The sequence below is a fragment of the Lampetra fluviatilis genome, chromosome 30 (assembly GCF_964198595.1).
Source record: "Lampetra fluviatilis chromosome 30, kcLamFluv1.1, whole genome shotgun sequence".
NCBI classification, from domain to species: Eukaryota; Metazoa; Chordata; class Hyperoartia; order Petromyzontiformes; family Petromyzontidae; genus Lampetra; species Lampetra fluviatilis.
The window spans coordinates 9,163,983-9,183,319 of NC_136304.1; the positions used below are offsets into that span (position 1 = coordinate 9,163,983).

The 19,337-nt window shown below is 49.9% G+C and overlaps 1 protein-coding gene across 1 annotated transcript in view; it reads left to right on the forward strand.

Moving 5' to 3' along the window:
- Positions 1 to 18,356, forward strand: part of AREL1 (apoptosis resistant E3 ubiquitin protein ligase 1) — a 43,798-nt gene extending 25,442 nt beyond the window's left edge. The window contains exons 12-19 of the mRNA XM_078870555.1: positions 192 to 301; positions 1,242 to 1,421; positions 2,602 to 2,727; positions 3,889 to 4,018; positions 4,721 to 4,779; positions 5,228 to 5,317; positions 9,795 to 9,970; positions 11,687 to 18,356. Of these exons, the coding sequence (XP_078726681.1) occupies positions 192 to 301; positions 1,242 to 1,421; positions 2,602 to 2,727; positions 3,889 to 4,018; positions 4,721 to 4,779; positions 5,228 to 5,317; positions 9,795 to 9,970; positions 11,687 to 11,789 (974 nt within the window). The 3' untranslated portion in view covers positions 11,790 to 18,356. The remainder of the gene's footprint in view (positions 1 to 191; positions 302 to 1,241; positions 1,422 to 2,601; positions 2,728 to 3,888; positions 4,019 to 4,720; positions 4,780 to 5,227; positions 5,318 to 9,794; positions 9,971 to 11,686) is intronic.
- The last annotated feature ends 981 nt before the right edge of the window (positions 18,357 to 19,337 follow it).

Here is a 19,337-nt window from a genome sequence, read left to right on the forward strand (position 1 = left end):
TACCACCCCCTCTCTCGGGCACTCTGTCAGCCTGAACAGGGCGCTCGCCAACATCACTTGCCTCGACGATCCGTATCGACCTTCGTGGCTCTCGGGTGCATTTTCTGGGAGCGCCACATTTTCTTCGGCCGCGATGATGTCCGACGTTTCGCTCCACGCGCTGATTTTTTGTTTGGTTGTCTCTTGCGCAGCCCTGGACCGTGGCGGGCCACGCCGCGAGTGGTTCGAGCTCATGTGCAAGGCCCTCTTCGAGCCTGCGAACAAGCTGTTCACGCACTTCGTCGACGACAACCAGGCGCTGGTGAGGCCTGCTGGGGGGTCTCGGGGTCGCAGAGTCCCAGCGGAAAGCCGGGCCGGCTTCACCGAGTGGGCAAAGCGGCGAATGTCAAGTCTGGAAAACGCAAAGAGGCGGCAAATTGTTTGAGGCAATGCTCACCGGCTGTGCCGCCTCCACCACGCAAGACATACGTGGTCTGAGTTGGTGAAGACGGGAAGCCGAAGATGTGGGATCGTAGAAGTACATTACAACATGGAGTTTGCTGAACTGCCCTCTGTTACCCACCACGCTGTTGCGCAGCAGCAGCAGCCTATAATGAACCCTCTGTGCTTGGTGGCCACACACCCGGACACTGTCCAAGCGCACGCCTGCTTAGCTTACAAGCTCCGATGAGATAGGGCGCACTGTGGGCAATGCGGTTTTGGGCTTCACCATCACAACAATGCCCTGTGAAGGGGTGCTCGTCGCACGGCCGTTAGCCGGAATTTTTAATCCTTAGAGCTAAAATGTTCCGACACTCGTGACAAGGCAAGTTTAATTTAATGGTTTCTTATGCTGGTGGCGGTGATGACAGCAGCTCGCTCGCTGCACATGAGAACCCCATTTATCCACGAGCGGCTGATGCCCAGATTCAAACCGGCTCGGTGTGAGCGACACTGAGCCGGTTAGACCCCCCACCTCGCTTCTGCGGCCGTCTGGAACGCTCTTCCGATATTAGGAAGCCACTGGGAGCGATGCACTTTAAAATCATTGAGATTGACAAACTCATTTGTTGAGAACTCCTTTTTGTATTTAATTTGTTGTCCTTCCCCTGCACCTCCGATGAACACGGTTGGCTACGTACGGTGCGAAAGAAGTTCGACATACATCCAAACACTTCTCCCAACTTGCGCAGTCTGGTCCAGCGAGCAGAACATCGTTGTCGGTGAAACTTTTTGGCATTAATTTTGGGTTTCCCCGGCAGGTGCATCCGAACCCACACAGGCCGCACCACATGCGCCTGCGTCTGTACGAGCTGGCAGGCCGCCTCGTCGGGAAGTGTCTCTTCGAGACGTCGCTGGGTGACACTTACAGGCAGCTGGTGCGAGCGCGCTTTACCCGCTCCTTCCTCGCGCAGCTCATCGGCCTGCGCATGCACTACCGGGTATGTGCGTGTGTGCGCTCGTGTGTGTGGGGAGCGGCAGTGTAGTGATTAGTATGCTGTGCTACGAACGTGGCGAACTCGAGGTCGATTCTCGTTCACGGCCAACACTGGTGACGTTTACCTGAACCAGTCCTGGACCTCCCCCGGGTTCACTCGCCCTCAAATGAGTACCTTGTGCGGTGGGTAAACATTGGCACTCGGAAGACAAAGGTGGCCCAGCGTGGTGTTGGCCATCCACCTCCTTGTGTGCCGTGTCGGCCTTCATAAGTGCTCGCTAACAGCACTTGCCCCAACAGTCTATATGGGGGATCTTTGTCTTCTCTTGGCTGAGGCCCTCTCTACCTATCGCAACACGTAGTGTTTGTGAGTCATTTCAATCGGCTGTAGATAACAGACAAGGATTAGATGTGATCGCATGAGCTGAGTGATGCCTCCTTACACATGTGATTTTCCATCCAGATGTTCGTTTTCTTTATTTGTCAGTCGAAGTTTCATTATTATTGTGTGCTCGTGTGTGTACCTGGTGCGGTGTGTAAACATCACCACTGGGGAGACAAAGGCGGCCGGCCTTCATAGGTGTTCCCTAACAGCACTTGCCCCAGCAGTCTGTTACAGGCTATACGGAGGAGCATTGTCTTTGTGCTGATGTAGCGGTGGCATATTGATTAGCATACTGCGCTAGGAACCCAGCGACCCAAGTTCAATTCCCGCTCATGGCCAATATCAGAGACGATTACCTGAGGTCTCCTTCAGCCTGAACTGAACACCGGTTGCTTTGTGTAAACTTCACCATCGGAGAGACAAAGGTGGCCGGGGATAGTGCTGGCCACCCACCCCCTCGTATGCCATGCCAGCCTTCATAAGGTGCTTACTCTTAGGTTTTTTCGGTAAAGTCACATAGGTAAAAAATAAATAATAAAAGTATAAATAATAGAAATAATAATAGAAATAAAATCACGTGATTTATAATTTAATTTCTATTATTTTTTCTTTTATTACTTACTTTTTACCTACGTGACTTTACCGAAAAAACCTAAGAGTATGAATCCTTGCAGTCACGACAGCTTAAAATCTAGAATTCATAAGGTGCTATTTAGCTAACAGAACTTGCCCCAAAGAGTCTGTTAAAGGTTACAACGGGGGCTCTTTGTCTTGGTTGTTTGTGCATGCACGGGTGCAGTATTTTGAAACAGACGACCCCGAATTCTACAAGACGAAGGTGAGCTTCGTGCTCAACAACGACGTGTCGGAGATGGATCTCACCCTCTCGGAGGAGGTGTATGACGAGCAGGGCAAGTGTGTGCAGGTGTGAGCACGGGCACATGGGCGTGTGGGCTCGCACACACTCACTCCCCCCAACAGCATACAGGGCGTGTTGGGGGGAGTGCTGTGAGCAAGCGGCTGTGGCCACATTGCACACACACATACACGCATGTACACGGTAAATAAAAATATACGTTTGTTTTCACGCACCCTTATGAGTCTGGTCCATGACGAATGCGCCACTCTTGTCACACATGCACAGGGACATTGAAGTGTTCAGATGAGGATGTGTACGTGGGGCAGACTTATAGGCTTGAGAGCAGATGAGAGTGGGATTCCTCGTAACAATGCATTTGCACTGCGTCTCAGGATGATGCACAGAAACGGTGAGCAGATTACATTGATTGAGGAAGTCGTATCCAGAGGAAAAGAACCAAGTCTATATCCGAACGAGGCTGGTCTGTCGCCAATTTACAATCAATAACGCCATATATCCTTACCAGTTTCCCTAATGTGGGCAGTCAATCTAGTAGGCAAACTAGGTGCGACACAGGCTCCGCCTTGATAGTAGACCGAGCAGTCCTGAGTGGGTGGTTAAGGTCGGGGTCGATTGATTGTTGAGATCGCGCGGGGTGATGCCGACATCGCTGACAGAACGACCTTGCCCAATGTCGCGCGGCTCTGTTCTCTGAAATGTTACTCTCCTCTGTTAACGATTGAAACGCCACCGTACAGTCTGTTCTCCTACAACGCGGTAGTTGCGTTCCTGAAGAACATCACGGTATGGAAAAATTGCGTTATAATAAATAACGTCGGGTAAAGCACAGTCCGCGATAACACGAGAGATGCTGAGGCAGGCTGAACAAATACTGAGGCATGTGGGTAGCATCTAGAAGCATCCAGCAGCATCCCGCCTTGTGCGACGCTGCGCCGAGGGAGCCATACAACCGCTTATTCCTACTCGCGTGACGTCGTTCCGTTCACTTGATCGTTATATATCCAATTTGCATCCACTTAAATAAATACGTGTTCCCTAATACATTCATTGCGTTATATACAATTTGTGTTCTTAAAACAACACGCGTTATAGAATAGACTGTACTTCAAAGTTTTGACTCAAGGGACCATAGCGGAGGGGGGGATCCGCACGCGCGCGTCTTGAGTTTGCCGCGTGGTTCTTGGCCGACGATTTTGCCCGGCACAGGTGGTGGACCTGGTGCCGGGAGGGTCGGGGATCAGCGTCACCAATGCCAACAAGCTGGCGTATCTCAACGTGTTGGCGCAGTACCGGCTCGCCACGCAGGTCCGCACAGAGGTGGAGCACTTTCTCAAAGGTGGGCTCCCCCTTCCCTTCGCTCGTTCTTTCTTTCGGTGTTGTCATCATCGTGAGACACGGTCACATTATGTGAATCCACATCCCAATGCATTGTTGTCATGAGGAAATTTCACTCTCATCCGCTCTCAAGCCGCTACGTCTGCCCCACCATGTACACATCCTCATCGACGTCTCATCGCGTGTAATCAATCCGCTGCTGGATGAAGGCCTCCCCCAGCCGTCGACATCTGTAATCACCTGCACACGAGCCGATTGCATCGCTCCATCTCCTCGGTTGATGTTTCCCCCGGACGTGTCAAGCAATTGGCCCAGTGGCAGTGGATGGGTGGCACACAGCGCTGTACGTGTACATATAGCACGAGGTATAGTTATGACGTCACGAATGTATTTGTGTGTGTGTCTTCGAGGGTGCTGAAATTGCTTTAAAGTAGTAGTTCTTTAACATCGTTCTTTAACATCGTTTTCCGAACACCATTCTATGGCATCCTGCGACATTGCTGCCCGCGATGAGCGTTCCGCGTGGAGATGTCTCCATGTCTACCTGTGATGGGGATCACAGCACAATCTTACGATAATTTACAATTACAAACAAAAGCCATTGCTGACTGGTGTAGCCTTAAGGTGTGTGACTGTGTTTCGCACCCTGCCCTGGAACCATTTCCTCCCCATCTCCCGTTTTTTCCTGCGCTGTCAATCACAGGACTGAATGAGATGGTTCCAGAAAACCTCTTGGCCATCTTTGATGAAAACGAATTGGAGGTGAGAGGACCGTGGGGTGGGTGTGGGGATGGGTGGGGGGGGGTTGGGCGGGGTGGGGTTGGTGGGGGGTTCACGTTGACCCGCACGCATCTCCGCAGCGTCGCTGCGCAACGAGGAAAACACACGAGAGTCGCCCTCGCTTTGCCCGCTGTTCGAATTTTGAACTTTACTAGAATGCTTTGTTTTGCACGAACAAAAACTCTGTCGTGTGCAGGACACTGTGCGTCCGCCCGCATTATTCTCAAGACGCGCTGTGAAGCTACCTTGTTCTGTATTGCGATCCCTCTCTACAACTTCAGAATCAGAATCTGTATTTACGCTGGAGGAATCCGATGAGCTACAGAGCTCTTGTTCACAGATGTCCAGTCATGACAACAACAAACGATTCAACCGCCTCTCTCTCCCCCCATTCCCCATTCCCCCCCCCCACCCCTGGGCCTCTCCCCAGATGCTCATGTGCGGCACGGAGGACATCAGCGTTGACGACTTCAAAGCCAACGCCGTGCTTGTCGGAGCCTCCTGGCATTTCCGCAAGAAGGTACCTACGTGGGGTTGTGGATTCCTCCAGTATCAATATTTATTTATACTGGAGGAATCCGATGAGCTGTAAAGCTCTTTTCCCCGGAGGTTCAGTTGGGGCACGGGGTCAGAACAACAAACAGTACAACAACACGATAGGAGTGCAAAGCACAGGAAAGGCACACAAATCGGCCAAAAACACACAAATAAAACTAAACCATCCCCATCCTACCAGACAAAGCCCACTGAGGTATTAACTTGTTTCTCAGAAGTCACCTGGCCACAAATGATAGCTCAACAAAGTGCGCCTTTTGGCGTCATCTGGTCCAACACCATGTGAGACTAGGCTCTAAGGAAAGCTGTCTCGGGTGTGGACCAATCAACTTCAAGGACAGTGCATACATTATCAGAGTTATGCTTTTTGTTTGCATTATGACTGCAGGTATTGTGGTCAATGCAAACATAACTCCTTGTAAAAAAGGTGTCAGTTTTGTTGCCAGATAAAAGGGTAAAAAACCAATTATCAAAGTGACTCATCACGTGGTAATTTATAGCAGCAAACTAATAATTGCTTTTGGGCGATGTACCGAGTGGACCAAAGGAAGACCCCAAGACTGGTGTGTATAGTTACCGCTTACCCGGCGATGTTGGCCAAGGCCGAGGTCACTTGGTTTGTATCGGGGCTGCTTTCACCGATGTGCGACGCAGAGACACGCGAACGCAAGCGCTCACGTGCGCCGACGTTCATGAAGGCACGTACACGTCTCCAAGCACGTGTGCTTAAAACAAACGTAGGTTCCCGTAGCCAGTGAAATGATTCGTGTTTCTTCTTTGGGGTTGGTCACGTGGTGGTTAGTTTTACGTCAGATTTCTTTGTAATTAACCCTCAACCACAGTGACACAATTGTCACGTTTACAAAGATATTATTGTTTATACCGTGTTGACGTATTGATCAAATTCTGACCAATACAGATCCTCAATGAAGATTGTTTTTATGTTTAGTTTGGTGTCCTTCCCCCAGGACCTCCGATTAGCACGGTTGGCTATGTGTGCTCCGAAAGAAGTTCAACATGCATACCTACAACATAAATACACATCGTATTGTTATTTAGAAGCTGTATACAGCTGAAAATGTTTCACGAGTTAATTTACTGTCCACCCATGAAGCTCAAACTAGATTTGAAGTATTCGTGACTGCAAGGATTCATACTCTTTGTTCTTTTTTGGTAAAGTCACGTAGGTTAAAAATTAAAATAAATTAAATCACGACGTTTCGGGCGCAACACAAGCGTCTTTCTTCAGGTGGGGATAACTTAGCGAAAGCACACACCGCTGAGACACACTTAAGCGGTGTGCTTTCTCTTTGAGCTTCATCAGGAAATTATCTCGGATATGGAGTGGCTGCTTCATCTGAATCTGTTAGTGTAACAGTTAACGCACTGCGCTACGAACCCGGCCAACCGAGTTCAATTCCCACTCATGGTCAACGCCAGTGATGATTATCTAAACCGGCCCATGGCCCCCCCAGGTTGACTCAGCCTCAAATGAGTACCTGGTGTGATACGTAAACATCGCCACTGGGGAAACAAAGGTGGCTGGGTCTGGTGCAGGCCACAACACCCCCTTGTGTTCCGTGCCAGCCTTCATAGGTCTTCACTAACAGCTCTTGCCCCAAAAGTCTGTTCAGGCTATGCAGGGGACTTTTGGATTGTGTATGGGTTTGTGCATGCATGTGTTGCAAGCGGTGGGGGAGTAGAGGTTAGCTTCTTCACACATTGACCCCAGCGACCTTGGAAATTGATATGTGAACCTGGCCTGGGCCACATCTAGGTCAGCTCAGCCTTACATTAATATCAGGTGTGAGGGTGTCAACATAAATACACAGTTGGACCATCACGGCACTGGCAGCACAACCTTCCTAACAATCAGTCAAACCAAGATTTGTAATGCGCCGCCATATTCAGAAAAAATCGGAGAAGCGCGGATGCCACTGAGACGATTCAACTAAGGCCCATACAGACGCGCTCCGCGTGCCGTGCCGGGTGCATCGTGTGCAAAACCTTCTTGTGTTTAGTTGTCTTTCCCGTGGACCTCTGAGTAGCACGGTTGGCTACGTACGGTGTGAAAGAAGTTCAACATACTGTACATACATGCTGCGTGCCGTGCTGGGCGCAATGTGTGCTGTGCCGGCCTCACTGCCAAGACCAAACATGGGGTGCTGTTTGTTTTGTGTCTTTGCCAGTGATGTAATAACATGAATCGATTGACAATCCTTCACAGGAGTGGGAGGTCGCGTTCTGCCTGCGTCTCATCCAGTCCTGAAACTCGGCGAGGATTTTGCGGATAAATATTGGGCAGCTCGTTTTTGATTAACTTTTTTATTTATTGAATCCCTGTGGATGATGAGCCAAGTTGGAACGCAGCTGGCTTTCTGGCATTTCCATTTGTCTAGCAAAGCCCATGAGGGAGAGTGGCCTGCCCCACTCGGCCGTGTGGGTTTGATCTTCAGCTTCGTTTTGTCTACGCGACAGTGCGAAGAAAGACAAAAGTTGTCTGCGTGTGAACGTAGCCGACAGGTTGTCTTTCCAGAGACAACTCACGTACGTGAAAGGATGCATCACAGTCATGAGTCCTACTTGCTGTACAGCCATCTACTGGCCACCTCCTAGCCCCAGTAGGCTGGGAGTCTTATGCTGGCAATGGCTGCATCTCGTCATGATTCACTAACACCACCTCCCAAGTTTCCGTATAACTGCCATGGCCCTAAAAATACTCTCCACAGTGACCATATTTATTTTTTAAATACTCTAAATCTACTCTCGATATGTATGGATCTGTTAGAGGCCTTCATTTTAAACTTATCCCATACATTCTACTTTTGCCAACATCTGTAAAACGCTCAAATAAGCCTCGTAGAGCCGCGGGGAGCCTCACACAATCGCTGGATAGCAATGAATAAATATCACGTGATCTCTCCACTCGTTTCACTCGCAACAATTCTCAGGGACATCTGAATCCGATGACATAGTTTGGTGGATAGACCTCACATCTGCATCTCTTGCCTAAGGCTCTCTCTGCCCGTCGCAACATGTGTTTGTGAGTAATTTCCATCGGGGTAAAAGACAACGATTAGATGTGATCACATGAGCTCAGTGATGCCCCCTTGCACATGAAGCCAAACCGTCCTGTGTCGGTCTTTTTACCCATCTGCCTTCGTCATTTTTTGTCCAACTGCTGTTTATTTGGCTGCTCGAGTTTCATTCTCGTGTGCTTGTGCGTGCGTGCGTGTGTGCGTGCACCCGTGTGTGCAACGGTAATGTAGCGGCGAGCACGCTGCACCACAAACCCGGCCACCCGAGTTCGATTCCCACTCACGGCCAACATCAGCGATGAATATCTGAACCGGTACTGGGCCTCCCTTAGATCGACTCAACCTGAAATCCGTACCTGGTGTGGTGTGCAAAAGACATGGAGCAACAGTATTCAACAGTATTCACTTACATGTGCGCGTGTCGATGTGTGTGTGTATATGTGGGTGTCGGCCCGGCCTCACATGAGTACCTGGTGCGGTGTGTAGACATCACCACTGGGGAGGTCACGTTTTGCCTGTGAAGATGTGTTTTGTTTGCTCATGCTCATGATGCAGTCATTCGGGACCAAGCTAACTCCAGACTGTTGTCCCACTGGACTTGAGAATCCGGTTTAACGTGGCTGGAACCCGGATTCCAACTCGGTCGTGTCAGATTGGTGCTCTGGTCGCCATTATGTGGGGGCAGTGACGCGGCCCAGCGGGAGCGCGTTCGCTTGTTACAGAGGTTTCGTGGTTTGACTCCTTTGGCCGCCCCGGTTAATACTGCGGCGTGTGTACCAACCGTAACAATACTACGCAGCGTCCGCTTCGCTCACAGCGGACGTGGTGCTGGCCGCCCCCCCCCCCCCTCGCGTGCCACCACCATGCCGGGATTCAAAAGTCCTCGTCAACAGCACTTGCCCCAACAGTCTGTTAAGGCTCTTCCGGGGGGGATCTTTGTCTTTGGTTTGGATTGGCAACCGTCGGCTGTAGAGTCACGCTTGCACAGGGAGCTCATGGACAATTTCCAACTGTATCGGTCTGTTTCGATTTAAAGCTTTCGTGACTGCAGGGGTTCACCTTCTTGGTTCTTTCGGTAAAGTCACGCAGAAGGAACATAATAAAATAACAAAAATAAAACATAATAAAATAATTCTCACGACGTTTCGGCCACAACGCAAGCAGCCGTCCTCAGGTGGAGAACAGGTCTGTCAAGTAGACAGAGTCTGAATGGCACGCCCCAGGCTCCAAGCGGCTGCTTGCGTTGTGGCCGAAACGTCGTGAGAATTATTTTATTATGTTTTATTTTTATTATTTTCCTTCTGCGTGACTTTACCCAAAGAACCAAGAAGATGTATCGGTCTGCTGAGGCAACAACGGGTGACCTTTGTTGTTTCTCCGGTGCCGCCGCCGCCGCTGGTGCAGGTGATTTTGTGGTTCTGGGCCGTGGTGTCGAGCTTCACGCAGGAGGAGCTGGCCCGCCTGCTGCAGTTCTCCACGGGCTCATCCTTGCTGCCCACGGGGGGGTTCGCTGCCCTCTCGCCGCCCTTCCAGATCGTGAGCTCGCCCAAGCACGGGACGCTGCCCACCGCCCATACCTGGTGAGCAGCCGCTGCGTGCGTGCATGCGCGAGTGAGGGTATTTAGGTTATTTGGTTCTTGTAAATTTGCACGTGATAAGGTCCACCTCGTTGAGCCTATCATTTGTGGCCAGGTCGATTCTGAAAAATAAGCTAATAGCTCAGTGGGCTTTACCCAGTAAAATACAAATGTAGTTTTCTTTTGTATTTGTTTGCTGACCTTTCCCATCCTTTGCACTCCTGTCGTGTTTTTGTCCTGTCTGTTGTAACCTTCTCACCCGCCCCGACTGGACATGTGAAAAAGAGCTTCATAGCTCATCGGATTCCTCCAGTATGAATACATATCCTGATTCTGTATACGTTTGTGAGCGTACATAGTGGGGAGCGGTGGCGCAGTGGTCAGCGCACTGCGCAATGAACCCCGGTGACGTGGCCAAGATCGGTGACGAATGCCTTAACTGGTCCTGGGTCACCCCTAGGTCGACAACCTGTCACAATAGCAGCACTGGAGAGACAGAGGTGGCCAAGCGTGGTGCTGGCCACCCACTCTCTCGTGTGCGCCGTATCAGCCTTAATCGGAGCTCGCTAACAACACTTGTCCCAACAGTCTGTTAAAGGCTTTCCTGTAGAACTTTATCTTTGTTTGTAAATTTCCAGCACTTTGTTAATCCACTGCTGGTTGAGGACCTCTCCAAGGGGTGTGGGTAGTAGGGGATTGTTTGACCATACTTCACCACGTTGGTCAATGTCGATTGGTGAAGGTCGGAGCCAAGATGTGGGAGCATTCTTTTACTCAGTGATTCATGTATAGATATCCCACAAAGATAATAGGAAATTCTAGATAAAACTATATTTTACTTCATGTCTACTTCATGGGACCTCCTTTGCCAGTACCAAAATATGAGAATAGGTTTTCCCCTTTTTTCTGGCAACAAAACAGGTGTTAAGATGTTAAAACTCAAACTAAAACCTTTTACAAGGAATCATGTCCGCATTAACCACAATACTTGTGGTCAAACAAAAAACGTACTCTGATCATATATGCATTGTCTTTGAAACTGATTGGTCTAACACCGTTTCGAGACGAGGCTCAAAAGAAAGCTGTCTCTGGTGTGGACCAATCAGTTTCAAGGACAATGCATATACTATCAGAGTACGTTATTTGTTTGCATTCTGACCACAAGTATTGTGGTTAATGCAGACATGATTCTTTGTAAAAGGTTTCAGTTTGGTGTTTTAACATCTTAACACCTGTTTTGTTGCCAGAAAAAAAGTGGAAAACCTATTCTCATGTTAATGTCTGCTTGTCTAGGCAATCTCAATTAACATTAAATTCTTTAACACTCTCCCCTGTCAGATGTGGCGCCATCATTTTCACATTATTCAATCAGATGTTGAGAACAAAATCCTGTGTAACTGATCCTATCATAGTTTCGGTACCGTACCCGTGTACCAACAAACCATGTAAGTCTGGTGTTAATTATATAAAAGCTATGGTATCTAGAAATACAAAGTGTTGGTGAGAGATGGCATCAAAAACAATCGCCATCATGACCCCTGAACCATTAATGATTCATTTATCTCCCGTGTGTTTGTGTTTATATGTCTCTGTTCCCCCGTGTGGCTCTGTATCCGCCTCTATATCTCCTCTCTGTGCCTCTGTGTATCTCCTATCCCTCACGTGTATCTCTCCATATCTCTCTCTCTCCTCGTTCCCGTGTGCGTGCCTCTCTCGCAGCTTTAATCAGCTCTGCCTGCCCACCTACGACTCTTGTGAAGAGCTGCACAAGATGCTGCGCTACGCCATTACGGAGGGCAGCGAGGGCTTCGGGCTGCTCTGACGGCCCCCTACTCTGCCCTGCCCTGTGCTCGCCTCCCCTACTCACCTCGTTGAGCACTGCCCAATCGCATCTCTGCCTCAACCTTCAACCGACGCAGCCCTGCGGCCTGTCATAACGAATGGCAGCATTACTCTGCAAGTTTGCTCCGCACGGCCGTTCGTTTGCCGAAAAGATTGGCCAACGTGCGCAGTGGCGTCGCCACTCGCCGGGAAGGCACGGCTGCCACCCACGGACTCCGTGGCGTCGTGCTTCGTCTTCCACAGCTGCTCTCCGACATCCGCAGCTTGGGGCTTGTGTGGCGCACGAAGCTCTCAGCCCCACCTCGCCTCCCTTCCTCATGCCGCCGCCGGACAACTGGGATTGTGTTCAATCGCGATGAGGAATTTCGCAACATATATGCAAGCGAGGTGCGTGTGTCTTGTCAGACGTGTGGCAATTGGCAAACAAAATGGCCATCGTTTGAGGCACACTCTTAGAAACGACCGGAGACATTTTCGTGTAGCGCTCGTCTCCCCGTCGGTATAAGCGGTCGCCGTCAATTTTTTTATCATTACTTCTGCGATGTCTTCTTTAATGCTCCTCCACCAAATTCGACGACTCTCGCGGAAAGAACTCAAGTTTGCTTACAAAGAACGGATGGACGAGCGAACGGCGTCTCTCTCCCGTACTGCCTGTCTTTTACTCGGCGCGTGCGATCACGTGATTCGTGGGGGGGCGCTCCGCATGCAGCCGTTGCATGCCGTGCATGCGGGTTCGATGTGTACGTGGGGAGGACAACACGTTTTGATCAAGATGCTCCGAGGGAATTTGCGCAAAATTTCATCACCAATTATATCTCGGTCGCGCTGTCATCCGAGTCAGGTCACATGGCATAAGCATGTCTTGTGGACCACTGTATTGGCAGTTTAGTGGCGTTTTTATTTGTTGGTGAGCTAAGATGAGGATGATGAAATCACAGAACCGGTCTCTTAATGAGACACCAGACATTGCTGAAATTTAGCAATTTCAGCGTTTTCTACGTGACCATTTCAATTTCTCATTGTTAGGCTCGGCAAAATGTGTTTTATTTGATTGCTCACAATACCGTCATTGGTGACCAAGCTGACTCAAGACTATTGTCCGCTCGACTTGAGAATCTGGTTTAACGTGCCTGGAACCCGGATTCCAACTCAGCTCTGTTAGGTTGGCGCTCTGGTCGCCGTTGTGGGGGTGGTGACGCTGCCCAGTGGTAGCGTGTTTGACCGCTTGTTGCAGAGGTTTGCGGTTCGACTCAGTTAACTGCCCTGGTTAATACTGCGGCTTGTGTACTAACCGTAACAATAGTACGCGCCGTCTGCTTCACTCACAGCGAACGTTAAAACATCCCGGTACGTCGTTTGCAAGAGTAGCAGCGCATTGTGTGGCTGGCGTCGTGGTTCACGAATTTTCCACATTTGAAAATTATCCGCAAATTACTTGATGGGGAATATCGTTGTCATCGGCATCGCAGTCTTGGGAGACCATACATTTCTTGTGCCTTGGAGGCGAGGTCTTAGCACAACATCTGCTGTGGCTGTGAAGTCCAATCCGTGAGAGGCAGGCTCGGTCGCAGTTGTGAAAGTTGTAGGCCAGCCCGGATGTTGTGGTGGTGTCCTGCTGTTCCTTCCTCTTCGCTCTTTGCTTCTCGTTGATGAGCCAGAGTTGTTTGGTTTATCAGCAGCCTGCGGCAAAGTGCCTGTTGCCAGCAACGACGGTCCTGAGCCGCATCTCCCCAAGTGTTGGTGTTGATGGTGAAGGGCTTGAGGTCTTACTTGCAGACATCTTTGTAGCGTAGCTGTGGGCGGCCAATTGGCCTCTTTCCGGAGGACAATTCTGCATCGAGAATGTCCTTCGGGATTCGTCCATCATCCATCTGACGGACGTGGCCCCAGCCAGCAGAGACGTCGCTGCCTCAGGAGAGAGTACATACTGGGTAGCTGTGCTCTCTCCAGGACTCTTGGATGCGTGATCCTGTCCTTCCAGGTGATGCCTAATATTCACTCAGACAGCGCAGATGGAAGTTGTTTAGCCTCCGCTCTTGATGCGAGTATGTTGTCCAGGTTTCACTGCTGGTGACGCAGGCTCTGTACACTTGTACCTTTGTGTGGACTGTGAGTTTTTGGTAATTCCATACCCTAGATGTCAGTTTTCCAAAGGTGGAGAATGCTTTTCCGATGAAGCTGCTGAGTTCGGCATCGAGTGACAGGTTCTTGGTGATAGTGGACCCAAGGTAAGTCAAAGTGCTGCCAGCTGCCAGTGTGTCGTTGTTGATGGAGGGGTCTTGTGCAGTACCCTGTACCACTGTTTTGGTTTCTTCAGGCTGATGGTCAGGTTGAAGTCCTGGCATGCTTGGGTGAAACGGTCCATTGGGGGTTGTAGGTGCTCCTGGGGGTGTGCTGATACGGCCGCGTCATCTGCAAACAGCATGTCCTGAATGAGGAGTGGTCGCACCTTTGCTTTTGCTTTTAACCGAGCAGGCTGAATAGTTTCCCGTCTGTGCTTGTGTTTAGGTAGATTCCCTTAGTGGATGTCCGAAAGGCTTGCCGAATGAGGAGGGAAAATAATATCCCAAACAGGGTGTGGGTGCCAGCACATGTCCTTGCTCAACTCCGCCACAGATTTTGAAAGGGTCTGAAGTAGACCCATCAAACTAGATGGTGCCTTGCATCTTGTTGTGAAAGGACTGAAGAATGCTGAGGAGTCTTGGGGCGCAACTTATCCGTTCGACCATCTTATTGAAACTGCTCCTGCTCACAAGGTTTTTTAAATCCTTTATATTAAGCTCACTTGCTTGCTTGCTTGCGCGCTTACGACCGTGCAAATCTTTCGGTCGTTTTTTAACCCACTTCCCGTGATCCAATCGAGCTGACATTTTTGCACACAGACTCGTTGTGCATGACAATTTATTTTCGTGAAAATTTTTTTCCCTAAATGTTACACTTTTTAGGAAAAAATAAATTATATTTAATTACCAATTGCTTAATGGTGGCAGGCAATCATCTGACCCATAGGTGGCAGCCATCTCAAGCCAGAGGACGCGAGGACTCTAGCCGCCACGCATATAAAGGATTTATAGTGAAAAACTTTGTTTTTACGGGTTAATTTTTTTGAGGTCAATGAAGGCCGTGTCGAGTGGTTTCCTCTGCTCTCTGCACTTCTCCTGGAGTTGTCTCAGAGAGAAGGTCATGTCCATGGTGGACCTTCCTGCTCTGAAACCTGGCTGTGACACTGGGTAAAGCTTCTCTGCGAGGACCTAAAGTCTATTTAGTGCAACTACTAGCAAAGAGCTTAACCAGTGACAATACTGGCATCTCTCACGTCCTGTGGGACAGTACCATCTCTCCGTCACAGACACAGGAGCTCGTGGAGATGGTGAAGAGCAGGCTTCACAAATTTGAGGGCTTCAGCTGTGATCCCATCACTGCCTGGTTCTTTTCCACTGGCCAAGCTGACGATTGCCTTGCTGAGTTCCTCAGTTCGTTCTGTGTCGGGCTCCTCCTTGGTGGGTTGATGCTCCACATGGCCGAATGCTGCGTCGGACACAGTATCTTTGCTGGCATAGAGCTCAGACTAGTGCTCTACCCAGCGGGCCAGTTGTTTTGAGCGGTCAGAGACTGTTTCTCCCGTGGCTGATTTTAGTGAAGATGTGCGAGGTGATGGTCCGAGTGCCTTTTTGATGCCGACGCACATGCCTCTGTAATGTTGCCTGTGTCAGCTGATGTGTGGATGTCTTTGCAGAGCTGCAGCTAGTAATCGTTGTCACAGCCTATTGAGACTTGCTGGAGTTTCTTCCTCGCCGCTCTGAGAGCATTTAGGGTCTTGTCATTTCGGGTACATTTATAATTGGTGAGGGCAATGAGTTTTTCTTCCAGGATGGGAGTTCGTTGCATTGAATTGGCTTCAAAGCAGTCGTTTGACTTTCTCAGCTTTTTGCCAAAAGCTGTCAAGGCCGTGCTGTTCCATTTCTGCTGGGCATAGTGGGATTGGGGTATGTGGGAAAGTGATTCCTCTAGGGCATAGAAAGGCTGCAGCTTTTATTGGGTCAGCTGTTTTGCTGCTGTTGATGCGGGGGGCTCTTTCATGTTTGGCTCTGTGTATCTTTTTTTCTGTAGCTTGACTCTCCAGCACACGGGGGAGTGGTGAGTGTCACAGTCTACACTGTGGAAACTGCGGGTTTGGAGAATGCCTGGAAGATCGGCTCGTTGTGTTAGGATCAGGTCCAGCTGGTGCCAGTGATCTGACCGTGGATGTCTCCAGGTTTGGTCTGGAAGTCTGAGTTGGTGATGCATAAGTTGTGGCATGTGCAGAACTTGGAGTCGCTGGCCATTCTCATCCTACTCTAGCATTCAAGTCACCAAGCAGGTAAAGCTGTTCATGTTTGTGTTGGAGCATACACGCTCACCAGGTGGACAGGTCCCATGGTGGTGTTCAGCAGAGGGCTAATATTCTATCTGAGCCACCTGTGGGTGGTTGTATTGCTTCCAGCAGGGTGTTCCTGACCGCAAAACCCACTCTATATTCTCTGGTTTCCTTGGGGGGCTTACCCTGCCAGAAAAAAAGGTGTAGTCCTTTTCCCTCCGGGAGCCTGATGAGTGGAGTTGGGTTTCCTGTAGGGTGCAAATGTCAATTTGTTATTTCTGGTGTTTGTTATTTATGCAGGCATCGCTTGTTTCTCGTAGGTTGTCGGTTAGTACAGTTGTCATAGTCCCGACGTTCCAGCATCCCAGACGTAATGCTGGTGTCTTCACTTTCGCTGCACAGTGAGGCTGGAGTTGCCTCTCCAGGGCACGGAAAGCCTGGGCAAGGTGTATGGAGGCCCTGTGTTGCCCAGGCAACATGGCTCCCCTCTCGGCCTCCCTGGCGTAATCCAAAGGAAGGGGGGTGGCGCTTGGGGGTAATCGGGCGGTGGCACTGCTGCTACTGTCGGGTCCACGCTCGACTCGTTTGGCTCGAGAGAAGCGATATGGTAGAGAGGAGACCTCCCCAAGGCCTCACAGCAGAGGTCGCAAACGGGTTTTGATTCCTTACCCGTACCCGGCCGCACCAGGGTCGCAAACGGCTACCCGTACCCGGCCGGGTACGGGTTGCCGGGTATCGGGTAGGGTACGGGTATCGGGTACCCGGTTGCGACCTCTGCCTCACAGCCTCGATCTTGCTTCGCGCCTCGCCTCCATGGGGTCTGGGGGGGCGGCCGAGCCGGCCCGGTGCCACCTCGGCCCGGGGAAGGGCCCCGGTCAACAGTCCGAGCTTCGCTTTACACAGCCATCGTCCGTGTTCTCTCACCCGATGGGGAATAATACCCAGCAGCAAACGTCGCCTCCCCCACGACGACAATGTGGCAGGAGCCTCCTGAAGGCGAGTCGTGAGTGTAACAATGAAATAATTACGAGTCCTTGAGCCACGATGGACTTTTCGACTTGTTTTAAATGTATACTCGCATGTTTTACTCGCATAGTAATGGTCCCAGTTCTCCTTTTTGAATGCATCTCAGTGGGCATTCACCAGCTTTAAGTGAAGTTTCCAAAACGATGGCACCTATCATAGACTGTAGTCGAATAAGCACATTGACATCAGGGATTTGCGTGTTAATAACTAAGCCTATACATATCAACCTGTATGTACTTTTAAGTGTTCCGTGCTCGAAACACCTCAAACCTCCCTCTCTCGCCCCCCCCACCCACGTCTTACCACGCACTGTGAACTATATTTCGTCGTGGCCACAGGTGGTAATTGATGTCACGTAGGGATGCTCTAAGCATCAATCTGCAAAGCATTCGAGCAAACTCGGCCATGGCGTCAAGGCGGACAGGACGATACTTGGCAGATTTGTAGGGGGTATAACAATACAAAAAACCCACCCCAACGGCAAAAAATATATATAACAAAATACATCGGAATGGTGAAAAACCTAACCTTGTTAAATATTGTTTGTAAAATTTTCAACCGCTTCGGGGCTAGTCCACCTATGAAGGAAAGAAAGGGAGGTGGGGAAGGTGGGTGCCGACTTATACGGGGCAAAAACCACCAAGTTGAGTGGCCACCATTTCTTGGGATAAGAAACGAGCTGTGCAGGGCCTGGCACCCCCCTCTCGGCACGGCTTGGCTCGGCACGGCTCGGCTCGGCTCGGCACAGCTCGGCACGGCTCGGCTCGGCTCGGCACGGCACGGCTCGGCACGGCTCGGCACGGCTCGGCTCGGCTCGGCACGGCTCGGCACGGCTCGGCGGTCTGCGTTGCAGTGGCCGTGGAAATGCAGCACATTTCTCTGGGACTCGCGGGAACGACTGTCCGAGCTTCCACAACAGCGAAGGTAGCACAATCACGAGCTGCTGCTGCTGAAGGGGTCACTGGATTTCATCGGAGTTTGATCAGTCAGGGGAGTAGGGGGGGGCTCACGTGTAATTTATTACATTCCCATTGCATAGAACTTTACAATGAACTGTAATTTTAATGTTGCACAGTCGCTTATTTTTTTAGTAATTAAAAATTCCAACTACAACGGAATGTGGCAATATTTGAATGAGCTGTGGAAATAAAAGCTATAATTACATGTGTTTGCACGTTTTAGTCGGGGTACAGTGAGAGATTTTAAAGGCTCGAGTCGTCGATCTAAGGCATTTGTTCGTGTGTGCACACTGGACCTCACAATAGCAACGTGGAATTTCCACCACTTGCTAAGGCAGTTGTCGTGTGCGCACACTGGATCCCACCATAGCAACGTGGAATTTCCACCACTTGCTAAGGCATTTGTCGTGTGTGCGCACACTGGATCCCACCATAGCAACGTGGAATTTCCACCACTTGCTAAGGCAGTTGTCGTGTGTGCACACACTGGATCCCACCATAGCACCGTGGAATTTCCACCACTTGCTAAGGCATTTGTCGTGTGTGCACACACTGGATCCCACCATAGCACCGTGGAATTTCCACCACTTTCTCAGGGTCACGATGGGAGATGAGCACCGCGCAGCTGCTGACTGAACCGCAAAATGGGTGGTTTAGAGACGAGATTTATGCCCACGATTGAACGTGAACAATTATTTGGCGACCCTGCTGTTGCGTTGGTGTGAAGGCACAATTAACCAACAAAGATTTGGTTAAAAAAAATAGTTTTGTAATGCACACACTTTTATTTGCTTGCAAAAGTAGAAGGAAAAATATTTTAACCCCAGAATTAATCACATTTTATGTGCTGAATAAAAATGGGTGGTTTCCTTTCAATACGTTTGTCTTCCTGCAAGCCACCCACTTTTATTCAGCACGTAAAAAATGTTATTAATTTTGGGGTCAAATGTATCTTATACTTTTGTGTGCAAATAAAAGTGTGTACATTGAAAAACTAGTTTACGTAACTTTTTACCGTCAAAACTATTTTAACTATTTAACTGCTATTTCATTTTCCCAGGTAAGGCCCACTGGAACTATTTCGGAAGCGACCTGGCCACAACCGATAGCCCAATGCAGTGGCTTATGTGCCAATTTATAGTAGCCAAATACTCAAAGCACTTGTGTGTAATGTGGAGGGAAAAAC